At 31.7% G+C, this 26748-nt stretch overlaps 1 protein-coding gene across 4 annotated transcripts in view; it reads right to left on the bottom strand.

Moving 5' to 3' along the window:
* Positions 1-11811, bottom strand: part of LOC126738992 (band 7 protein AGAP004871) — a 102630-nt gene extending 90819 nt beyond the window's left edge. For 2 of the 4 annotated variants that reach the window (XM_050444753.1, XM_050444912.1), the window contains exon 1: positions 11671-11811. Coding sequence is in view for 2 of the 4 variants with exons in the window: in XM_050444552.1 (XP_050300509.1) it covers positions 1487-1510 (24 nt within the window). In the remaining 2 variants the exon portion in view is untranslated. Of the gene's footprint in view, positions 1-1486; positions 1526-11670 lie in introns of those variants that run through there. The other 2 variants (XM_050444552.1, XM_050444604.1) reach the window with 1 other exon arrangement.
* Positions 11812-26748: the final 14937 nt, after the last annotated feature.

Raw genomic sequence — 26748 nt, 5'->3', positions numbered from 1 at the left:
ACACATCTCGTGAGAGTTCGCTTTCTCCTTATCCGCGTTTTTGAATTGCCTCGCAATCTCTTTGTTTCTAATGTGTAGCTGATATTCCTCTTCATCTCTTTCTTCTACTGTACTTTGGTCATACTTATTGCAAAGATCACACAAATCTTTTTTTGGAATAAAAAAAAAATTAAATTCACTATTGAAAATCAATCGGTAAATACTTTGGGTGGCCTGAGATGTTTTCTATTACAGTACTCGAGATAAAGGGCATACATCTTGGAAATGTTTAGTGTTGCTGGTAAAAATCGTTTAATCGTATTTTTTCTACAGTAATGGCTCTGTACAGTTTCAAATAAATTAATATTATCTCTTACTGATTGCTTTATAGAATCATCGATTTTCGAGTTTTTACAAGCTTTACCTCTGCGATCTTCTACTACGATACCAGTAGTCCCCATTTTTTGAAATACTGTTTTTACGACTTGAGTACTTATACCTAATGTATTAAAAAAAAAGGTTTTACATACTCTAATCTTATTATCTCTTATCAAAAACATGTATTTAAAGGAATATGATCTTTTTCTTTCTTTAGAATTTTCCTTTTCTTCCTCTTTCGTAGTATCTTCTTCGACACTACTTATTTCGTCCTGGTTTTCTTTTCTTTTTCGTGTTCTAGCCTTCTCTTTCATTTCCACATTTTTCGAAATATAATCCCGTTGCCTATTTACATCTCCTAGCTTCCAATAGTTGGTATGAATTTGGCTTCTCTGCTTCTTCTGTCACTTTTTCAGTGCATTTCTGTCTACAATTTATGCACGCAGGTTTAAGTTGCCTTTCAGCTTGAACTTTTCCTTTCCAGCTAGTATATTCTTTTCGCAAATTCCGTAGCTTTTTAATTTGATTCCTTCTCCAATTACTTGGATTTCTCTGTCGTTTACGTGTATTTTTCTTTAAAGGAGATAATTGGCTTTCAGAATCACTGCTTGACGAAGTATCCACGTTCTCAACAAATTGTTTGCTTGCTTTTTTTTGGGTCGGCTCATAATCGGAATCTTTATCGCATGCAAAAGGATCCTCTTTAGATTCAAAAAGAAACATATCATTTTCTAATGTTGAAATGCACAGATCTTTAGTTGTATTTCTACTTCGATCATTTTCTATATTTCTACTGGTACTTGCACACGACAAAACGTTTAAAGGTGGTAAATAGTCCGGCAATACGCTGTTCTTATTTTGTTCTTCAGTTCCTAATTGTAAAGGCACTTGGTTAGTACAGACTGTAGAATGTATAGCTGCAAGAATTTTATTTTGTGGTTTTGAAGAAATAGCTTGAGGTGCAGACATATAAATAGAAGTTTCCCAAGGAGTTAAGAAAGCGGGAGGTTGTAGTGTAACACTCCTATCCATTAATTGAGCTATACTACTTAAGTCAGTAGAGATATCCTCTTCAATAACTGTAATTTTTTTTTAATTAAATTTTATTTTAGAACAAAAAGTAATTTACCTTTTTTGATAATGTTTTTGCCATCAGTGGTTTTTTGACTGGACTGGAAGTCTATCCCCCGAGACACGTTATTTTCGCTTTTTGCTAGCACGACTGTGGCAGGTTTATATTGATCTTTAAGATCTAAATTTGCAAGTTTACTAAATTAATTTATATTGAAATAACATAGATTAAAACTAATATTTGGGTATTTGGCCACAGTTCTATATAAAATATAATTAAATAAAAAAATTATTGAAATGAAGAACAATTTAATAATTTTTTTATATTTTATATGGAACTGTGGCGAAATATCCAAATAATAATTTTCAAACTATGAATCCGCCACAACAATTTAGATTTTATCTATAGAATAAATTAATTTTTAATATAAAGTACAAAAAAAAATAAAAATTTTATCAACTAACTTGTGTTTAAAGTCTCCTTAATCGTTTTGTCCTTTAATAACTGAAGCATTTTCACAGTTCTAGAACTCATTTTAGGAGTACAAGTTTTTCAAAAAAAAGAAATTCACCGTTTAAATTATAAAAAATAAATCAGAACTAACTTAAGTCCATAAATGTTTGGACTTGGTTTAAATACAGAACTATCTTATGTCCACTCCACGCAGTGAGTTAACATACGTCTATGCTGAAGGATTGTTCTGCACTGAATTAAATTACAGGTTTCCAGTTAGGATAGTAGGTGGGAGGTGTCGATGGAGGGGATAGCCGTTATGTTCTGCACCCAAATTCAGCATTTTTAATAGTGTCATTTAGGATTTAATACACAAATTAAGCTAAATTGGACTTAAACTAAGTCTGCATTCAGTGAGCGATTTGCGAGTCTCCTGGTCTATCTTGGAAACACAACAATTTGTATTTCTAGGGTGATGACTATTCATTTAGAGCCATAGAAGACAAGGTGATTCAAAAATGAGACTTTACTTTAACAACTCTCCGAATATTAGGACAAACGAAATAAACTTACGTTTGTACAGGTTTTTTTTATATTTAGATAGAGCCCTAGCTCGGTTATTATACGGAGTAGAAAAAAAATTATAAAATATAAAAGTTTTAGAGTTTACCCTTAATCGCCACGAAATGTGCCAAAATATACTACAAGGATATCGCAAAGTTAATAAAAAATACAAAGTTAGTATTTTTTAAATAGAACACCTTGTATATTTTTTGTTTACTAAATAATAGACCTTCTTCTTCTAATTTAAAAAATATATGATATGTTAACGTTTGGTTTAGTTATTCACTAAATATTTAGATTTTAGACAAAAAATAATAAAAAATATTGTTTTAACTAAATCCCCGTTATGTAATTTATCAACCGCAGATGCTTGTAAATACTTTGAATGTCCTAAAAAAAATATTTAATCAGTGCTACATAAATATGGATATCATCCTTAAAAAATTAACAGATACCACTGAAATAAGAAGACTAGCTTATCGAAGTGTCTCACAACAGTTAGTAAACTTGAACTTGAACTTTCTACATCGTCAAGTTCGCGCCGCGCGTGTGTTTTTCCAAAATAAATAGTTCCTGTTTCCTATTTTACAATAAGTTCCTGTCCACCAGACTTCGTTCCAAGACCGCGTTTTTTGTTTGAATTGTCATTGACTTTATTATTTTATTATTTTATGATGGCCGAGTATAAGTGCGATTCCTGCCAGAAGAACATCTTGGAAAAAGAAAAAATAAAGTTCGCTGTAGTGGAGAGTGCCGACGAAGTTTTTGTATGTCATGTACGGGCCTGGACAAAACAACTACCAAGGCCTTATACAACCAAAAATACAACAACGTAAGGTTTTTCTGCTCTTTATGCGATTCCCCGAATATGAAATACCTTCATGAAAAAGTCACCCAACTACAAAATTCGCAACTTCCCTTGGAAATTTTGAAAGCGTTTGGGACATGTTTAAAAAAAATAATGACCTTTTTCCCGTGGTGAATGAAGTTTATGAAATTCTAACCGATCACGACTCCAAATAGAAAAAGCTTTACCAAAAAATTCTGAAGAAAAATCTGTTATTAATTATACTGCACCTAAAATCAAAAAAAAGATTTCGACCCAGACTGATAAAAGTCCTGAAATATCTACATCATCAAAAACTCAGAAAACCTCTTCAAAACAAATACCCAGTGATGAATGGCATTACACTGTTGTAGAAAACATACCTGCCTACTATACTGTGAGTCAGCTTGCACACTACATTAAGATTAAACTTGGCACCAACGACTTTATTCGATGTTTTCCTATGCTTAAGGATGGATACAGTTTACCCTCTAGTTTTAAAGTCGGTGTGCAAAACAAGGATCTCCTGAAACGACTTAAAGAGACAGACATGTGGCCTGCTGGTACTGTAATAGATGGCCATAAAGCACATCCCTCCCAGCATATAGCCTTACCGCCAACTCCAATGTCCATTGCTGCCCGAGCAGCCTCCGATAACATTTCAAAGCAAGAAAAGCTGCTTAAGATCAACTCGGATAGGGAAGCCATAGCTGCTGGTAAGTCCTTAAACGGTGAAGCCGTCAACATCAAGATTGTGGAGAAAGCCAATAACGATAGTGGTGGGCTCCATCTCGACCCAATGATCCCACCAATAGTATGGCTCTCTCGTAAATCTGACATGGAAAATGATCGTTACTTGTTGGCTAGACTGAGAGATCCTTTACTCCTTAAATCAGCACCCTCTTTAAAATTGGTTGATAGTAAGCTTAGTATTTTTCTTTTAAATATTCAGTCCTTAAGACACAAAACTAACATCTATTTTTATTGCTAGAAGAACTAAATTTCCCTGAAATAGTTGCTATTACTGAACATTGGTTATATACTGATGAACCCATATATGTCGAAAATTACAACATCATAGCTAGATACAATAGAACAAAAATAACGCATGGAGGCACATTGATAATGTCCACTAATAGCGACTTTTCAGTAGTGACAAAGTTTGATAACTTATTATCTGAAAAATTGTTTGAATTTTCCATTGTTTATAATAATTCACATGATCTCTACATTGTTTGTCTATATAGAACACCCGACTCTGATATACAAAGTTTCAGCCAGAAACTACTAAGCTTGCTAGAATCCATGCCCTTAAAAAGCAAACTAATTTTATGTGGCGACCTTAATATTGACTATTCCAGTGTATGTGCTGCCCAAGAAACACTCCAGTCTATATTCGAGTCAATGGGCTTGATAATGCAGATAGATTCACCCACCAGAATAACTAAAAATAGCTCCACCACCGATGATTACGTAGTATCATCCTTTGCTCCAGAACTCTTAAATTGTACTTACTTTCAGATCATGCTTGTCTTTGGATTCAATTAACAATAGCACTTTGCGTAAATTAGGCCGTGCTTATAACAAAAATAGTTTTCTAAATTTTAAGAATCATTGTCTAACGGAAAACTGGAACTTTCTTTTAAATGATGTCGATAATGAGTTCTCCAGATTCTTAAATTGGATCAGATATTGTAAATATATCTTTTCCTCTAAGGCCAATTAAAACTAAAAAACAAAAGCCCTGGTCCTCCAGAGGTCTTCGTGTATCGGCAAAAAACATGCGCTCACTTTCCTACCTAAAAAAGTTCTCAGAATCTATTGGTTTGTGTATAATTACATCAAGCAGTATAGGAAAACTTATCTTAAAACAATTAAGGCTGCAAAAGAAATCTATTACAGTGGGAGGCTGGCAAAATCTGGCAATGTAGCTAAAGAAACATGGTCTATTGTTAACGAACTAAGAAATAAGTCTACCTCAACTAGCACTATCTCTACATCACCCGAGGACCTAAACAATTACTTTGTAAACGTGGCAAAAAATCAAATGGCCACCATAACACCTTCTGATGATCCTCTGTCATATCTGTCTAATGAAAACTTGCACAATTTCTTTTTTACGCCAGTATCATTTACAGAACTTCAAAGTACAATTAACGAAATAAAAAACAAATCATTAGCTGGTACAGATGGGCTTACTCTTAAAATATTTTCAAATATACCTGATTGTACTCTAATCCAATTAGTAGACCTAATCAACATGTCATTTCAAAATGGGCCTTTCCAAACTGCCTTAAAACTGCAATAATCATTCCATTACATAAAGGAGGAGATAAAGATCAAGCCTCAAACTATCATCCAATTGCACTTCTTCCAACCCTCTCAAAGATCATAGAACGCCGTCATTTTTGTTTAAATATAATATCTTAACATTCTTAACCCCTTATCAGTTTGAATTCCTGAGTAAAAAATGCACCAACGATGCTATGTTCTCCCTATTTAACAGCGTTTATTCAAATATCAACAAAAATTACTTAACAGCAACAATTTTCTGTGACTTTTCAAATGCTTTCGATTGCGTAAACCGCATTATTTTAATTAACAAATTGCAGCACTATGGATTCAGAGCTGTATCCCTTCAATGATTTAAGTCATATTTGTGCAACAGAAGTCAACTTGTAAAGGTCGATACGTCAAGATCTTCTTGTAAACCAATTGAATGTGGGGTACCTCAAGGTTCCGTTTTGGGTCCTATGCTCTTTCTGCTGTTTATAAATGACCTGGCCAGCCTGAACATAAGCGGAAAAATCTGTCTTTTTGCTAATGATACTAGCTTTACTTGGAGAAATCCGAATGCAATGGCACTACATACAACAATTTCTAACGACTTGGTCTTCATTAAATCGTGGTGCGATTCCAATCTTTTATGCCTAAATCCCTCAAAAACTAAAGTCTTATCATATAAAACGACCATTCCTTCATTTATTTTAAACAATAGCAGTTTGGAGGTTGTTAAGTCTGTCAAGTTCTTGGGTCTTGTTGTGGATGGCTCTTTGAAATGGGATTTGCACATAGATACGTTATCTAAAAAACTAAGCTCGGCATGTTTTGCCATAAGATCAATCTCAAGAGAATTAGGCTTTTTCACGGCCAAAACAGTTTATTATGCTCTTTTTGAGTCACATCTTCGTTACGCCCTTCCATTCTGGGGTACATGCTGCAAGACCCAATTTGAGCGTATATTTAAACTTCAAAAAAAAGCGCTTCGCTACTTATTAGGACTTTATAGTAGAGCTCACTGCCAAGTAAATTTTATAAAATATTAGCTCCTTACTCTTCCCTCGTTATTTATATTTGAATCTATCTGCCTTATACGCAAACATGTGTCGCAGATGCCAGAAAGACCATCCCACAGCTATTCACTAAGGAACATTGATCATAATCTTCATCTGCCAGTTCCACGGTCGGAAGTAGTAAAGAACTGTATACTTTATGCAGCAATAAAAATGCACAACCATCTGCCTTCCGTAATAAAATCGATGACCATTTTTAGTTGTTTTCGCAATGCCCTAAAATCTTTACTACTGCAAAAAGCCCTATATACAGTAGAAGTCTTTTTTAATATTTCCTTTTAAAGCACACACATTGGCATTATTAGTTACCTATTATTTGCAAAATGTTTGCCTGCTTTTTATTGTATTTTTTTTTGAGACTAAGGTTTTTGACAATTTTATACATATAATTGTGTGTATATTTGTATATAAAAATTATTTTATTTATGTATTTCGACCAAATTGATAATTTGTAAAGTTTTTTGTTTTGTTATGTACCTATTTACTTTGTGTGTATTTTGTCGGAGTATTTTTTTTATGTTTATTTGTTTTTTGTATTTTTTTTCCTTTAGCTTTGTCGACAAAATGTAAATTTTCTGACAATAAGACGAAGCCGTGTTTACCACAACAGAAATTTCTTCACACTTAGAATCCTTGGTGTCCTTAGAAACCGAATAATTGGACCCATTATATTTCAAGGATCCTTGACCATAATCATAGACATAGAAATCTCCAGTTTTTAGAAAATGAAGGTTTGTTAGATGAAATTTTTCTTAAGAATTATTATATAATTAGCATTATTATATAAGATCAAGATAGCGCATCGCCTCATAACTCTATGCCGATAAGAAATTTTTTAATGAGTGGATTGGAACCCATGATTTCATTAACTGGTTACCAAATATCACTAATCTGAGTCCATTAGACAGTTTTCTATGGGAATATCTAATACATTCAGTTTATAAAGAAATACGTGAAAATTTGAAGGATTAAAGGGAAAAAATCCAATGAAGTATAAACTACTTAAATGAGGAACATCCTGAGATTATTTGCAATGATCTGTTAAAATTACATAAAGATTATAGAAATTGTATTGAAAATACTTGCGGCCTCATACAACATCTGTGAATTTTTGAAGAAAAAACAAGTTTCACAGCAGTTAAGATTTAAAAAAAAAAAAATGTAAAGATTTCAGAAAAGGTAAATAAAATATTAACATATTATACATGTAGTTAGTTGGGTATTTAACATTTTTTCAAATAAACTTGCTATAAACTTAGCTCCATTAATCAAATATTCTGAGTAGTAATAGGTTCAGATTAAAGAACCGACAACCCCAAATTTATTTTCGGTAAAATATTTGGATATTAGAAGTAGGATCTTAATTCTTGAATTTTATTACAACTATTATTGTGAAAATAAAGAAATTATGGATTATTCAATTTTGACGTTAGTATTCTAGAATAATGTTTTTTAAACAAATTGATAGACTTTTTATTTAATCAGAAAATCCTACGATTTTAAAAACTTGTAGTCTTTGACTTCTTTGTGGTCATAAAAACACCCCAATAAGTGTTTATTTTAAATGAAATTTTTTTCATATTATTATTTCTTAATTTTTATAACATTTTCATTTCCAAACACGATACTTCAATTAACACTAATATACTTTTATATATCCTCCATTTAAAACCGTACTTTATTGAGATTAACATTAGGGCATTTAATAATTTGTTTCATTATGATCCGTAACATTTTCGACAATTATTTAATTGGTTTATTTAGATATATTTGGAAACATCTGGCACTAATCTGCCAAGAAGAAGATTCAATTTAATTAAGGAAGTTCTAATTTATTAAGGCGCTTTGTCATGTCGGATACGGAAGTTACAATTAGACAAACTAAAAGTTTAATTTGCGATAATAGAGGTCTGTTAATAATTTTTTCAAGAAAAAAGTGTGTTTTTTAAAGTTAAATATTTTAATAATAGTCGTAATTTTAGATTAGTGGAATTTAAAAAAAAAGCAGATTATTTAAGAAAGGAAAAAGTAGTGAGAGTATAAGAAGATATTCGTTCTGAAACAGTTCTATTGGGCTATACCAGGAAAAATTAAAAAAAAATAATAAAAAATTGTCATAACCGGTTAAATAAAGGTTAAAAATCAATTGTCCTGGAATTAATAAGGAAATAAGATAATTTCTACTCACGCAGTTGACATGTTTCGAAATCACTGCTAAGATTAATATTTGAATATTAAGTAAAAGGTATTATTTTTGGAAATCATGAAATATTTATTTTGGCCAAGATCTTTCTTCTTTGGATCATGGACCGGAAGTTGTTAGGGGATAAAACAGTTTTTACCAGATCTGGGTTGATGGAAAAACTTAGAAATAAATGGTTACAACTTTGTTTTTTTTCTAAGATAATTTTCTGGTTAGTTTTCTTGCTTAATAAAATGTTAAACTTCAAAATATCTATTTCCTCTACGATTCGTTGATCAGGGTGAAAAATCATCTATCATTCTAGATCGCAACACATTTTGTTTTTAAGCCTCATCGACTTACCATTTCCGTTCGCCTTTATACAGTTAAAGAATTTTTTCGAAGCTTAAGATTTTGCGTTTCAGTTAAGATTTTCTAAAGTTTTTTTTTCTGAATTTTGTCAAATCAGTTTAAAATTTTTTATTTTGGCAGACATTCTCATAGTTTCGTTGAGCTAAATCCAACAAATCAAATTGTGTATCTCTAATCGGCTTAGAAATAATAAATTATTTGTCTTAACAGTTAGTTTAAAAGCGGTTAACGCGGAATCAGTTAATCCATTTTTTTCTTCTACGCCTTCTACATAATACCAGCAAAAACCTCTTTAAGAAACAAAAAAATCAACAAAGTCATTTTTCGTTGTTATAAGTAAAATATTTATTTGTGCTTAAAAATATCCGTGATCGTTGACACGAGTTATGTGACGAGCCACCCTATACAACCATGGAAGCCACTAGCTGCTGCTGACCCTGCATTTTATTACAACAAAACTGTTTCATTATTTATTATCGAGTTAGTCAATTGAAGTCACTAAGACAATTAGCATGTAATTTTGTATTAATTAATTTTCAAATAAAATAATATTTTTTAAACAGGCGTTTTGGTTGTTAAGTTAGTTAAATGGCGCAGTCGGTAGGATAGTCCGGAGTTAGATCGGTTAGTGTATCGAACGTTCGTGTTAACGATTATTCGGACTATACGAAACTTGATGAAAATTCGGTGGAGGTATCTGCAGTGAATTTATCGAAAATTGCTGAAACAAGAAGACCATTGGAGATTAGATACAAATCATCTAATTACGCAAGGAGGCAGAATATTAGACTGTCCCTTATAGAAATGACCATCGCCTTTATGTAAGTACAGCTCATTAAGTTAATGTCCAATATAGATGAATTAAGCGTTGTATTGAATAATCTTAAAATCTCTTTAGTTGACTCACCATTAGGTAATAATTTAAACTGAGAAAATGTACATTTAAATACTAGGATGCCCACTTTTAAACTGGAATATTTAAATTGTGTCCCGAATTTTGATGGGAACCCTAATGATCTTAACCGATATCTCGTAAACTGTGCAACTTTAATTAAGCACTTTTATGATCAAACGGATCCTAATAAATTTGAAAATGTTTATTTACTGAATTTCTTAATAGGTAAATTAATTGGAAATGCTAAAATTGTGGTAAATATTCAAAATGTAAGTACTTGGAATGATCTTAAACTAACTCTTGAAAGAAATTTTGCTGATCAAAGAGATGAGGCTTGCCTCAATCGCGACCTTGATATGTTTAGGCAAAATTCAAATAAAAATCTCAATCAGTTTTATGATAAGGTACTGCATTTATTGCATTTACTTTGTTCATATATTGATAGTCACGAAATTACAGATGTTTCTAAAAATTTAAAACATACAATGTACTCAGAATTAGCACTTAAAACTTAAAACCTAAAGATATTGAAAAAGCTTGCATGTCATTAATTTCTAAGCCACTTTTGCCGGAAGGCAACAAAAAAGATTTGTCAGCCATGTTGGATTTTTTGCCAGAAACTGCTAAAGGTTATTACCAAAATATTCTAAAATAAAAATTTGTAATAACTTAGTTTGTCATTAATAATTCTTTGGTTAGTTATGTTTTATGTAATAATACATTTTCCGTTCAAATGGTTCTAAGTACCATGGTACATAGAACGTTCTTTAAATACAGTTTTTTTAGCACATATGGAGTTATTTTTTTCTTTTTAATTACATAGGTTAAGAGCGAGCCCCAATGTATTTTACTTGTAAATACATTTTAATAAAGCTTTTAACTTAACATTTGACTTAGACAGTTTTATTCCTTTCCTGAAAAAAATAGCTAAAGGCACTTAGAACGTTTGGAATTTCCACTCTTCAATTGTACTTTTAACAACTGTTCTTTTAATTTTAATATTTTCCATAAATAAATAAATAAATTATTCCTCAAAATGTAACTGCATAGAAATACTATTGATAAATTCTTATTCATTAATCGTGGATAATTTTATTACTTTATTGTAATTAACTTTATATAGTTATTCCAATATTATTAATATTATTAATAAAAACAAATGTTTTTTAATAATTAGTGCACCTGATATAAATATTTTTAATATAGGAACCATATTTGAAACATACCTAAATGTGCTGTTAACCGGCCTATTAAAAGACCTTATTGGAGCGTTAAAAATTTCTTGACATTTTGCTGTATTTGACTTTGACGTTTTTTACGCACTAGTGACTAAAGTATTTTTTTTTACATGTTACATTCATTAAATTTTTTAAATGTTTTTTTCGGTAGTAGAAAAAATTTTGTATGTCACACGTGTGTAAAATCCCCCTTTTTTATTCATGGGAATTGTCACATTCGTCGATCATTGTTACATAAATAACTATATTATGAGGACAATATTTTAAATTTATTAGTTTTTATGTACCCACATATGAAAAAAATTTTAAAATATCACGATCAAACCTAAATATATTCCACAAACACATTCGTACTTACTTTTCTTATTAACTACGTATACTATCAACCACTATAAATAAGTTTTGTTTTTAAATAGCAACCTAATTATTAAGTGAAATTGTTAGCTGAACGCTGGCAACAAACTGAGCCGGCAGGCAGCACAATCAAAACATAAAGCTGAGGACAAACAACATCGTCGCGATGACCCTGGATACGTGGGTTTTCGTTAGCTGACGGCGCCAAGTCTGTACACAGCTAAGTGTATAGTATGGAGAAAAGAATGTACAGGATGGAGTTTATTTCGTATCATATGATTAAACTCTGCACAATTTCAACCTTGTTTTATTGTAAATATTTCTCATTCTAGATAACTTTTACGTATCCAGAATGATTAGGTTAGGAAATATAAATCAATTGCCACATTCTTTTTAAAGTGTCTAATAGTGAAGAGTTATAAGTGAAGCCAGATAAATTATGATTTCATTATAAGCTATATTATAAACCTGAAATTATTTTTACTACTTATTAGTTATCCTCGAGATCTTCTAAGAACCTCATTTTTAATTTGAATATCTCAGAATTAATTTGAATTGCTTTGTAGAATCTCAATGTTGGATCTAGACCTAAACCTTTCAGTTCGACACTAATTGTTAGAAAATGTATAAAAACTCATTCCACAGACCGGTAGTACTATCGGTTACATTAGAATTCGACTTTTTAGGATTTCTGCTCTTTCTATGATAAAGTATAAACAAGCTACCAGATGCTAATACATCCAGATAAAAGATAAAATTTTGGGAATATTTAACGCTCTTCCTGCATGGAGCAGATATACAGTGCATCCGTAAAGTAGCGGATAAATTCAAGAAAAATGAAATGGAAAAAGTCTTATCACTTCGAGTCGAACCAATATATCTATTCTCTTTTTGTTATCTCGCTCTGCGAAATATATTAAAGAATATGCCGATTGCCTGAATCATTCCAAAAACATCCGATCGGGTGAATCGTGCCGTTGAATACTTTAAGTTACAGTGGTGGGTTAGGAAGGGTAGTACGTCACGGCCATCCTGATCTTCTTTCGTCCTCGGAAGATAAAGAGTACCTGGAATTAAAACATTTTTTTTTCTTTTTTTTTATAATCTAATCTGATTAAGAGAGTTACTATTTTGCCTGGGAGGGCTACTATTTTCCCTACGATAGCGGCTGTTTCGCCTAAGAGCGCTACTATTTTGCTTGAGAGATCTGCTGTTTCGCCTAAGACGGTTACTATTTTGCCAAAGAGGGCGACTGTTTTGCCTAAGAGGGCTACTATTTTGCCAAAGAGGGCTACTATTTTGCCAAATATGTTAACGATCTTCACTGTTTCAAGTGTAACTATTTGGAGAGAGAGTAGTATCTTTGCCTACCTGAAGCGTAAAAGGCTTCTTTTGCTCTAATCCAACCACAGCAGTGTAAGATCTACTGGATCGTTCTGAGTGAATATCCTCCTTTACTCGATAGCGGTCGTTAGGTAAAACTATGTGACGTCTATAATCTCTTCCTCCGATACATTGTAAATGTCAGTGTCAGTTCTAAGTGGATAACCGAGTAGTAGCTCTGCGGGTGAGTGTTGAATTATGCGGTGTTTCGTGCTATTTATTCCTTGTTGAATTTGTAGTATTTTGCTGTCCCAGTCGTCTTTCGTTGTACTAGCAGTTGATGTAGCCAGAGCCTCCAGTATGGTCTTGTTCATGCGTTCTACTTGACCATTATCTCGAGGAAGTCCAACAGCTGTTATGAACAGCTTAATGCCTTTTCTATCGCAATATTCTTTAAATTCTCTTGAAGTGAAAGCAGTACCCGCATCAGTAATAATCCGTATAGGATTTCCAATAATTGAAAAAATTTCTTCCAATTTTCCAACTACATGTTTCGAAGACGTATCAGGGACTGATTGTCAATATGTGTATTTTGAAAATCCATCAACTGCCACTAATAAGTATTTATTTCCATTTTTACTCTCAACAAATGGGCCTAGGTGGTCTAGATGAATTGTGTGGTGAGGTCTCGCATACTTGGGAATTGAGTGAAGATACCCAGGTTTTTTTCCACTTGAGTGTTTATGATATAAACATTGTAAACATGCACTTATATAGTTTTTTACGAACCTATTCATCTTTGGGAACCAATACAATTTTTTTTTCTCAATAGTTTTATCAAAACTAAAATGACCTATATCGTCATGATTAGCTTTGACAATTTGCCAACGACAACTTTTTGGTATTACCCATCTTTGTCCAAATGGGGTTAATTTAAAATTTTTATTACCACGCAAGTCATAATTATTAAATATATCTTTATTATTATCTACGTCACCGCTTAGTAGTGTGTTCTTAATATCTTTAATACTATCATCTAAATCTTGAGCTTCTCTTAAAAAGTCGTTTTCAGAAATAACTAAAATGTTCTCTATTTGTCTGTTACCACTTTCAGTAAAATTGCGACTTAATGCATCTACGTGCTGCATTTGTGTTCCCGGTCTATGTAATATATGGAAAGAAAAATCCTGCAAGATTAATATCCAGCGAGCAATTCGAGGTACGATTCTCTGTTTGTTCCAAACGTTTTTAACCGCGTTACAGTCAGTATTGTAAAAACGTGCCCTGTTAAATAGTATCTAAATTTTTCCAGAGTTTTGACTATTGCTAATAGTTCCAGCTCAAAAGAATTGTAGTTTTTTTCGGTATTGGTTGTTTGTTTGCTGAAAAATGCTACAGGGTGTTCCAAATTATCTTTTTTTTGTGTCAAAATACCAGCGTAACCATCTCGGCTTGCATCAGTATATACAGTTATTGGTAATTGTGGGTTAAATAAAGCCAATGTTGGTTTGGAATATATTTGATTTCTTAACTGACTAAAAATTAATTCATGATTTTCTGTCCATTTCCATTTACAATGTTTTTTTAAAAGCTTTGTAAGAGGGGCTGTTTTGCATGCCAAGTCTTGAATGAATTTTTTAAAGTATCCCACAAGGCCCAAAAACTGTCTTAACTGATGTTGGTTTTTAGGACGAGGAAAATTTTGAATGGATTCAATTTTGTTGTCTGAAGGACAAATTCTATTAAATGAAAGTTTTATAGTTAAACCGTATTGCTTAATTATTTCTAAAACTTTTTCTAATTTTTCTATACCTTCAATCACTGTTTTTGATGGTATGAGGATATCATCCAAATATGGTATGACATGAAAGTGACGTAGTGGCAAAAATATTTCGTTCATGAACTGTTGAAACACTGAAGGGGCATTGCATAACCCAAATGGTACTCTTCGATACTCGTAATGCCCTTTCGGCGTTACAAATGCCGTGTAACGAATTGAGTTTTCATGCATTTGAATTTGGTGATATCTTAATGCCAAGTCGAGATTGGTAAAATATTTGTAGTCTGTTAATGTGTCTATGATGTCTTCAATTACAGGCATTGGAAATGTATTTTTAACAGAAATTTTATTTAACGTCCTGTAGTCGACTACCATCCTTTTTTCGTTATTCTTTTTATTTATTTACAAGCAGAGCGGGACTAGAATAAGGAGATTTACTTTCTTGAATAATTTTTGCATCTAAGAGTTCTTTTATAATATTTCGATAAATTTCCTTATCTTTTTCTGCACATCGATATGCTCTATGGACTATTGGTTTTTCAGAAGTTAATTCTATTGAAAGTGTCACCGAATGAGCTTTACCTAAGCTATTTAATGTCTGGAACATACACATGTTAAATTTCTGTAAAAGTTTTTGTAACAATCTTCATTCTTCAGAAGAAATTTCTCCATGGTGAATGTTAGACAACCATATAGGAATATCCCCTTTATATTTAAAAATAAGGGAGTTATTTATTCTATAATACATAATATTTATATTTTCAGTAAAATTTGTACCAATTAAAATATCGAATTTAATTTCCGAGTTTTCAATAATATAGTATTTTGTTTCGAGTCTTACGTCATCGGTTTTCGTTTGAGCTACAATATAATATTTAACAGTGGTGCCAACTCCTAAAAATCCTGACAACACAATAGGGGTTTCTAGTGAAAATATTTATATTTTCAGTTTTTTAACCAAAGGTAGTTTAATTAGTGAGCAATCGCTACCAAAGTCTATAAATGCTTTACAATTAAACCCGTTGAGACAAATGTCTTTATAACATTTTGAAATATTGTTTGAATTTTTAATAAGGTTAAAATTTTTGGGTTTAAAATTTTCTTTAACATTTTTCTGATTTTCTTGAAAATTGTGAGGCTTAAAATTACTAACTTTTTTCTTGTTTAAACAATAACTTTCTAAATACCCTCTGACTTGACAAAAATTACAAATCTGGTTTCTATGCCTACAAACGGATCGATCATGACCAATTTTTCCGCATGTTTTGCACTGTTTGTTTATAATTTGTATGTGAGGTGTCGAGCTAGTCGAAGGAGTTTCATGACTCATTTTACGTTTAGTGTTCTCAAATTGAGATTTATTTTGTACCATTTTGTTGGCTGTAACAACATTAGTTTTATTTTTAGATATGCGCCTAAAGCATTAACATCTGTCATATTAGAAGCTTCGACTGCTGCGCTTATATTATTGCCATTAATGGCTGCGGTAATCAAAGATATTTTATCTGTTTCCGAAAAATTTAATTTTAGTTTGTTGATCTTTGAAAGATGTTCGAAATAAAAATCATAATATAATGATTGATTTTCTTTTGGCTTATGATTAACTAGGTCCATTAACAACTTGTAACAATTTCGATTTGATTTAAAAGTTAGCAATAAAATATTTTTCCATTTTTCCCATGAAAACTGAGACCACCCCAATTCACTTTCAATTAAACTATCATACCACATTTTGCCAGTCCCTTTTAATTTGCTTAAAGCTTGAAATATAGTGGCCGTATCAGACCAATGATCTAAATTTTTATTATATTGAATAATTTCGATCCAGTCATTTATATCCCTAAATTTGGGGTCAAAATCTGGTATAACGCTAGAAACGGTAATGGTCTCAGCGGGATACGACTTAATAGGAGGAGGTGTGTAACTTACAGTTGATCTGCTTCTTGACTTTTTTTGTTTTTGTTTACCAATTTTCTCTTGCACTCTTCATTTGATGTTGATGCCGATGAGGGCGACCCATGTCGCCTATCCCTTTTACTATTACGTCCCATTTTTCAATTTTGCACGAAACACCCTAAATTAGCCTTTTCTCAACACCTCCGGTTCTTTTCAACCACTTCTGATGTAGTCTGAGCGTTTAAGCGATGTAGGAATAAAGCCACAATCTCCCTATAACAATTATATTTACAAATATCCCAAACAATAACTTTTGAATAAATAATAATTCTTAATTTATGCAAGTCTTATCACTTCGAGTCGAACCAATATATCTATTCTCTTTTTGTTATCTCGCCCTGCGAAATATATTAAAGAATGTACCGATTGCCTGAGTCATTCCAAAAACATACGATCGGGTGAGTCGTGCCGTTGAATACTCTAAGTTATAGTGGTGGGTTAGGAAGGGTAGTACGTCATTATGTATGAAAACGGCTCATTCAAAAACATGAATTTTAGTGTAAAAGCAATATCGCGACCATTTATCGTGCGCTATAAATGGTATCGATATGGTACCGTCTGAAACCAGCCTAAGTCGTAATAAAGTATAGCAGAAATAGAAATACATTTTTTGGTATTCTCGCCTCTCGGCGAATGCCGTGTAAATTCCTACCAGTTTTTGTTTACTGCTCTTCCCGATTATCAATATGTGTGTTATTGTATGGTTTTCAGTACGAATCTTTGGTTCGCGTACCAGTCTTGTAAAAGTGCGTACTTCATTTGTCAAACAATATAAACGAGTGAATGTAAGTAATACTTATCTATAGAGAGTGTTGACAAAATGCAGCCTCAGCATGCAGGTTGTATGCGGAAAGGTTTTATTTCAGAACTATTCTGTTTAGTCATCACTACTGAAAAAAATGATTTATCACTTAAGACAAAAATTCAATTTTTATCTCAGCAGTAATCTTAGAAATCCAGTATAAGTTGACAATATTATATATTCTACATATGTATACTGAACCGACTGGATATCGCATAAAAAATAAGCATATTGCATCATTTTCTGATTCAAAAAATATTTCTTATAGATGTTACATACATATATACTTTTAGAATATCCAAGTGAAATACTCCAAGAGTAAATTATTTATTTTTATATTTAAATAATTAACTAAAGGGAAAAAATTTTAATTGTCCAATGTGACTGCCTTTTATTTATAGTTTAGTAGAGAGTGTTATTTCTAATCTATAGTTTATAATTGATAATATTTCCTCGTGAGAAATAATCTATTAAACGAGTTTGCTTTAGAATATGTCAAATATCTATATTGACAACCTTACAATAAAATTTAAGCAGATTCTCAATTCAATTCGCGAAGTACCAGTTTGGTTTTCGAGATAGGTGCCGATTTTCGGATGCTGGTTTGAAGAGTTAGTTAGAACAAGTTTTCGCTACAGCTGGAAAAAGAGAAGCAGGACCTAAAGTTCAATTAGAAGAGGCTATTCTCAATGCTATTAAAAATGATCCAAGCATTAGACGAATCGCATAATTATCAAGTTACACAATCGTTGTTTGGAGAAATTTTTATATCAATTGTCACTACCCATTTGATATACAACGGGAAACATTTATTTTTAGCATGATGGAGCCCCTGCTCATTACAGTTTAGGTGTAATAGATTTTTTTTAATGAAAACTTTCCAAATCGATGGATTAGTTGGGGTGGTCATATCAACATTTAACAGGTATACCTTTTTGACGTAAAAATTACAAAAGAAAGATTTAATTTACTTATAAATATAATACAGGGCCACCGAACGAATTCGTCATACCAAAAAATCCCCGGATACTAATTTTTACTTAATTAATTACATTATTATAGATTTTATTTAAAAAATAGAAAAATTATATAAAAACTATAATAACCTATATTTCGGAAACGAACGCCTTGCGGACCCATATTTATATAAACTTTTATATTTATTATTGCGGAGGGTTGTTGGGTGGGGTGAAAAGAAATGAAACAGAAACCTGTTTATCTAAATGTCGACGTTTCGACTTATATTAAGTCGTCCTCAGGACACTGGTTGGTTCTACATTGTAAAAGAAAACACTTGTGATTTCTGTAATTCGCAAGTTGTCTGCTGATGTTCGCCCATTTCTTCAAGTATTCATAGGTTTGTATTCCATGATTACATTTTATATTTTCCAAAAATGCCATGTTGTTACGTTCCAGTCTATCGATGTTCCAAGTTTTGGTTATTTTCAGTTTCGTATTTGTGACCTTCAATATTGCGGAGGGTCTGTATATTTTTACATAAATCAAAAGAAAATAATTTTCTTAATAGAAAAGTGTATTTACAATAATAGCCTAAAATCTAAAAATAATAAAGATATAGCGATTTAAATAATTTTGCCAAATTTAGGCAAATTGGCTTTGAAATTTTTGAGAGCATAACAAATAAATCATTGTTAAATAGAAAAATCTGACACGTTAGAAAAGTTTGTGATTTTTGTAAAATTTAAATTTATAAAATGGTAGGCATATTAAAAAAATGTGATATATTAAAATGATACTTTGTATGCCGAAAAATTAGTGGCAAAGCGCTAGAAGAGTATCGCCAGAGATTCTAGACTCGTAACTTGCCAAACTGAAGTAAAACTAAAAAAAATATTTATCTAGAGCGTGGATATTAACTTATAGAGACGACAACAAATCTATTTGATGGAGCACCTACCCATCAACTAAATTATGTAAGTCTATTACTTAATAGACTGATTAACGATAAATCGATTGCGATAAATGGCCCGCTCTATTGACCACGTAGGTCACCAGACTTAACCCATCTCGATTATTCTTGGCATTACATAAGGAATATAGTGCATAAAAAATAAAGAACCGTTAATGAGCTTCAAATACATAGTAGGCAAACAATTGCATCAATAGATGGAAGATCAATATTAAAAGCTGTTTTTTTATACAGGGTGTTTCAGAACTATGGGATCAAACTTTTAGGGGTTGTTCAGTACAACAGTAGAATCCATTTGAGTATAGGAACCCATGTCCGGAAATGTGTCACTACGCCACTACGGCCCTAAGACGCGTTTAAATTTAGAAAAAATATTAATTACCTAAATAGGATCTGATGCATTTATTTTTACCTTTTGTATATGATACCATCACAACAATTGTTTAAAATGTCTTCCTCCAACCTCAATACACCGATTTAAACGCCGCACATGATTTCAGCGAACTACACCAAAAATTTGATCTTGTTTTGAATGATTTCAAATGCTGCCGTTATTCGTCCAATTAAGTCTAGCTCTGATACTACTGAAGTTTCGTAGACTAAAGACTTTACATGTCCCCACAAGAAAAAATTGAGCGACGTTAAATCGGGTGACGTAGAAGGCCAAGAAACTGCTCCACCTCTGGCAATTCAACGGTGCCCAAACCGCTGAGCCAAATACTCGCGTACTTGTACAGCAAAGTGAGCCGGCGCTCCATCATGCTGAAACCACATTTGCTATCTAACGTTTAGTGGAACATTTTCAAGGAGTTCTGGGAGAACTTCCTCCAAGAAACGCGGATAAATAGGTCCTGTTAACCGTTCCGGTAGAAAGTATAACCCAATTTAATAATAATAATAATATAATAATAATAGTATTAATAATCTTTATTTAGCATAAAAAAAGCTACATATAAAATACAATACATTTTTACAAAGTTCAATGAAATTATAATATTTTTGTAAACCCAGTACATTATAACCTACTTTCGTAAGCAGGAATAACAAATATCAAATTAATACATACGTGGGTCACCGCAAACCGATGATTTGACAAAACAAGTTATTGTAAACTATAGAAATATAAAATCGCATAGCGGCAATGACGACACCTGTATCTGGGTCAAGTTGTGGCCTAGTTGAATTGGGTTCAATGGGGGTCAACCCGGCGAGAACCCGCGGTGCTCCCGTTTTTCCAGGAACCACAGCATCCCGGTAATTCATGGATGCCGCTTTATTCCGGTCCGCATACACCGTCTCGGCCCCGACCTAGGCCTTTCCCCACAGTGGCCCATCCAAAAATTGTTAAAAGCCACATACAAGACCACAAATGCACTCCTATTAATGTATTGTTTAAACAGATAAAATTTTAAAAAATGGAATAAGAAAAAATTATACATAATAAATAAAATACCCAAATAATAATTTAAACTTAAACATGCTCTTTCAGTAGTTTTTTAAATGCAGTTAAACCATCACAATTTTTTATTGTAATTGGCAACATATTATATTCATACAAGCCCTTATATAAAACAGAATTCAACATTTAACTAGATGCACATCTATCGGTTAAAATAAAATCATTACAATTTCTTGTGTTATAGCTATGTACATCACTGAAAAATTTAATCTTATTACAAATATACTGTGGTAACATGTTATTTTTAATTTTAAATAATAAAACATATACATTGAACGTAATTTTTTGTTTTACAGATAACATATTGCATACGTTAAGCATTGTTGAGATAGATGTGTATCTATTACAGTTTAAAATAGTTCTCATAGCTCTATTTTGAACAAGTTGCAGTTTTTCTATTTTAAAATTTGGTAGATTATACAAAAGTGTTGCGCAAAATTCTAGATGTAGGGCTGCAATGCTATTATACAATAACAACTTTATGCCTAGTGACAATTTAGATGCTACCCTGGCAATAAAACCAACTTTTTTTGCAAATTTTCTTGTGATATAGTCAGCATATTTGTAAAAACTTAGATTTGAATCAAATATAACTCCTAAATATTTAGTTTGGTTTTCGTGACTTATTCTTGTGTCATTAATCCTAATATTCATGTTTTCCAAATCAATATTCAATAACTTATTTTTTTTCCAAACAAACAAAATTTTGATTTCAATGTATTAATACTAAGATTATTATTACAAAGCCACTCAAACAAGCCTTTTAGATCATTATTCACACTCTCTTGCATATGATTTATATCATTCCCTGCCAAATAAATCATTGTATCATCAGCAAATAATTCGATTTTGCATCGATTAACTGATTTGACTATATCATTTATGTAAAGTAGAAATAATAGAGGACCCAAAACAGTACCCTGCGGAACTCCAAACTCAACATTCAATGACTCTGAAACACAGTTTTTAAATTTAACTTTTTGTCACCTACTGGATAAATATGATTCAAACCAATTTAATACGGTCTGCCCAATACCAAGAAATTTAAGTTTTTTCAATAGAATCTTTCTATCAACTGTTTTAAATACCCTTCGGAAATCTAAAAATACTACCAATAATACCCTTGTCAATTTCCTTTAGAAAACTATGACAGATATTAATAATTATAGATTCACAAGAGTGACTTTCACGGAAACCAGACTGATTTATAACCAAAATATTGTTATTATTGCAGTAATTCAGTAATTGTTCTTTTACAACAAGTTGCAACACCTTTTCATATATTTCTACTGTATTTATGGGTCTAAATTCACTATGATAAAAAGTATTGTGAACCTTTGGCACAGGAATCACAATCGACTCCTTCCATGCCTCAGGGAAAATCCCACTTGAAAGTGATGCATTAGCAATATTCAACAAACGATTTCCAACAACATCACAAACATCGCACAATACCCGTTTTGAGATCCCATTTTCACCACCCCCCACATTTTTTAAATTCTTTAACATTTTCTTTAAATTAATTAAAGATATCTCTTTGAAAAATGAAAACTTACTATACTGGTCAACAATGGCATCCATCTCATCTGCAAAAAAAAATTCCCTGGAATGGTATTTACAATTTCCTCAATACTATTTATGAAATATTTGTTAAATTCTGTAGCTATTGTTAATTCGTTAGATATTAATTGATTGTCGAATTTAATCTCTTCAGGCAATGAAGAGTTTTTTCCTGGAAGTAATGTTTTTAGGTTTTTCCACATTTCGCGGGGATTGTTTTTGTTCCCATCAATAATTTCTTTATAAAACTTATCCTTTTCTCCCTTAATTAGACCAACCACAGAGTTTCGTAGTTTCTTGTATTCCCTCCAGATGACATCATTATTCTCCCTGACGGCTCTAACATACAGTTTGTCCCTTTAATCCATCTTTTCCCTAATATTTTCAGTTATCCACCCCTTATGCAAATATTTCTGTTTTATAACGGACTTTCGTTTAGGACACATTTGATTTAAAATATTAGTAATGTCGTTTACAAAAATATTTGCTAACACATTTACATCCCCACTGTCATTCGTCCATTCAGTCCCAAAAACATAATTTTGTAACCTATCTGTACTATATTCTTTCATAGATCTATGGTAAATGACTATATCACAATTTTCATTAAATTTTTGTTCGGGATAAATAGACAATATACAGTGGTCACTAATTTTAGGCGTTAAGTATACCTTATAAGATATATGTTTATCATTCGTGACAATATAATCAATTAGGGTTCTGCTACTATCATATGTAATGCGCGTGGGAGTATCAACAATTTGATTAAAACCATTTGCATAGATTTGAGATATAATTTTTTCACCATAAAATGAAGGCTTCAGTAAATCAAAATTAAAATCTCCCATTATTATGTTGATACCCTTAAACACAGTGACTTGATCGAGGTAACTACCGAAATAATCCAAAAATTTTGCATTTTCTTTTTGAGGAGAATAATACATAACAGTACACAGATATTTTACTCTACGTAAGGAAAATTCAATAGACAAACACCACACATAATTTTGCACGCACTCTACAGTTCTAAAGGAATATTTAATATAACTTCTTATTAAAACCATTACTCCTCCAGTTCTTCTATTATCTGTGATACACTGTTCAATTCTATATACATTGATCTTTAATTGACAGTGCTCAATTTCCTCACAAACATGAGTTTCAGATAAGAATAAGAGCTTTGGTTGCCAATTATTTATAAATACAATTATGTTATCCTTGTTATTAAAAAAACCCTGACAATTAAAATATAGAATACTTGAATTATCCATCATTAACCTTAACAATGTTAATCATCAACAATACGTACCCATACGTTGACAGACCAACGATTCTGATGTTTTCTTGGAAAAATTGCATAAGGATTTTCTTCATCCCAAACATGGCTATTCCTACTATTAAAAATACCGTCTCTTGTGAAAGAGGCTTCATCGGTCCACAAAACATATCGTAAAAAATTTGATTGTGCAATGATGTGATCCAGAAGCCATCGACAAAATTGAACTCTAGGATGATAATCGGCTGCAGTCGTACCTTTCTGGAAGTGGTAAGTATGGAGTTGTTGCTCGTGTAGTACCCGCCAGGCAGAAGCGTTACTCGTATTCATATTCTTAGCGACGTCACGTGTGCTATTTGATGGTTCATCGGCAACTCGCTCTTCTTCAAATTCGACCGTTCTTACGGTTCGAGCAACACCAGTATCATGCATCTTGGTCTTAAACATGCCTGTCTCAGCGAGCCGCCGATGAACCGCAATAAACTTTTTGTATCCAGGATGCTGTCGTTCGGGATAACGTTCATGATACAACCGCGATGCTGCTCGTGCATTGCAGTTTGTTGCTCCGTATGCCAAACACATATCCGCCAATTCTTGATTGGTAAAGTTTTCCATTACCAGTAAATGTTTAAAAATTGTAAGCTATAAAATTTTTAAACATGACATTGAGAATTGACATTGATAAGCGTTGATTTTAAACAGTTGTTGTTATGGTATCATGTACAAAAGGTAAAAATAAATGCAGCAGATCCTATTTAGGTGATTAATGTTTTTTATAAATTTTAACGTGTCTTAGGGCCGTAGTGGCGTAGTGACGCATTTCCGGACATGGGTTCCTATACTCAAATGGATTCTTCGGTTGCACTGAACAACCCCCAGAAGTTTGATCCCATAGTTCTGAAACACCCTGTATTTCAAAGGCAACTTGCCTAAATTTGGTATAAATATTAATATCGCTAAAACGTTTTCTTTTAGGCTCTTAGTGTAAATAAACTTTGTTGTTAAGAAAATTATTATCTTTTGATTTATGTAAAAATATACAAGGCTTTAAATTTAACAAAAAAATAGCTTTTTTACATTTTGTACTAGTTTGCTAATTTAACCGACTGGGAATTTTAAATATAAATGAAACAAGTTCAGAAAGTATTTTCTGATAAAAAATATTTCGAATATTTGAGCATTGCATAGCATATTCTAGATGTAGATAGTAATTGAATATAACTTAAAACGTCATTAGTCCATTATATTCAGATTTCGGAAAGAACTGTTTTCAAATCTAAAAGAATAATTTATAAGATATTATTTTATAAGATTTTCTAGTTACATGTGTAAAGCAAATAAGATTGAACTAATAATAATAAAGAGTAATTCAAAGTTTATATGCCACAAATATAATTCAATTTGTTTTCTATAAATCTTTAATATCAAAATCAATATTTCATATTCTGTAATATCTAGTTGTAAAGATAATTGAATATAGTACGAATACTGTAAAAATGAAAATACTGAAGGATAATCATTTTCGAAGTAAAACGAAATATTCTTGGAACATTTAAATATTTAGCGACAGTCGTGCCTGGGTCTTTTGTATGACTTTATAATCATAATATCTCGGAAATATTTATGCTTTAAATGAGTTCTGACTTTGACTATATTTTCTATATTCCTTGAAGATTTATATAATTTTGATAATGCTTAATGCATTTCCTGGGAAATACCATATTTTTTGCATACCCTGTAGATATTCGAAACGCATTTTACTAATACCATATCAACATTCAGATCTTTGGCTCAATTATTTTTCAAAGTTGCGTGTAAAATATAATCTATGTAAAACTATTTATAGAATAACATAATAACAACATTTAGGTTTATTTACATAAAACACATTATATAAATAAGTTCTATTCTTTTTTAAAAAGGCATTGGCATCCTTACTGTTGCGTAAGCCCCACAATTCCACGTCCCAGTTCCAATTTCCTTTCTACCCTGCTCCACTCCCGGCATTTCACCGTTTGGGGATATTGCACTAAGTATCGATTTATTTCCGTGACGTCATTACGGAAACTATGACGTCAGTGAGTTTGAACGATCCCCCTAACAGGGATTTTGTTTCATCAGACATTGTACAATAATGAGTACAGTTTTTTGTAGACAAAGAGATGTATATATAATAAAAGGCAGTGATGTTTGAATATATAAATAAATAAAAAGGACTTTATTTTTGACTCAGCGAAATTCAGCAATGCGGCTTTTAACCGAGTACATAAATGATCAGTATACATAATAGATAATGTTTGGAATACAAAAATATAAAAGATTACTACTGTATCTAAATTAACAATAATGAAATCATAAAAAAATAAATTATGAATTTAACGAACTAAACCATAAATTATAACAAATAACAATAATCCATGCATACAAAACAGTAATGGGCAAGAAGTTCAATGTAATAACTAATTAAAAGACACAAGAAATAAGCAATAAGATGGGAAAAAAAATCATATAAAAAAAGCATTGTTATTAATCTAATAAAGTATGTCTGCAACTTTTTTTTAAAAGCTTGTCTTTGCAAACCTATCAAGCTGGATGGTTTTTCATTTAAAAGTTTGCTGGCCTGGTAGCTAAAACAATCTATGAAAAGGCTTGTTTGGTCTTTCGGTATTTCCAGTCGATTTCTGTACCGTGTATTTAAGTTGTGTACAGAAGTCCTATATGATAGTTTGTCTATTAAATACTGAAGTGTTTGTGTTGTTATGAGATTATTTAGAAAGGAAGCAAAATGCAACTTTTATCGTTTTTCGATATTAAATATTAGTCGGTATGTAAAAATTGAATAGGAATAAATATGCAATTTATCAACTTTAAGCCATTCTAGCTTAACCAGTTTTTCAGAAACATGATCGTACTTTCTTATTCCGCAAAGAAATCTACAACAAGTATTTTTAATTTTCTGCAATCTATTTTTAGTAAGTAAATCTAAAGAGGCATAA

The sequence above is a fragment of the Anthonomus grandis genome, chromosome 1, assembly GCF_022605725.1.
Source record: "Anthonomus grandis grandis chromosome 1, icAntGran1.3, whole genome shotgun sequence".
Lineage (NCBI taxonomy): Eukaryota > Metazoa > Arthropoda > Insecta > Coleoptera > Curculionidae > Anthonomus > Anthonomus grandis.
This window is presented reverse-complemented; position numbering and strand designations above follow the sequence as displayed.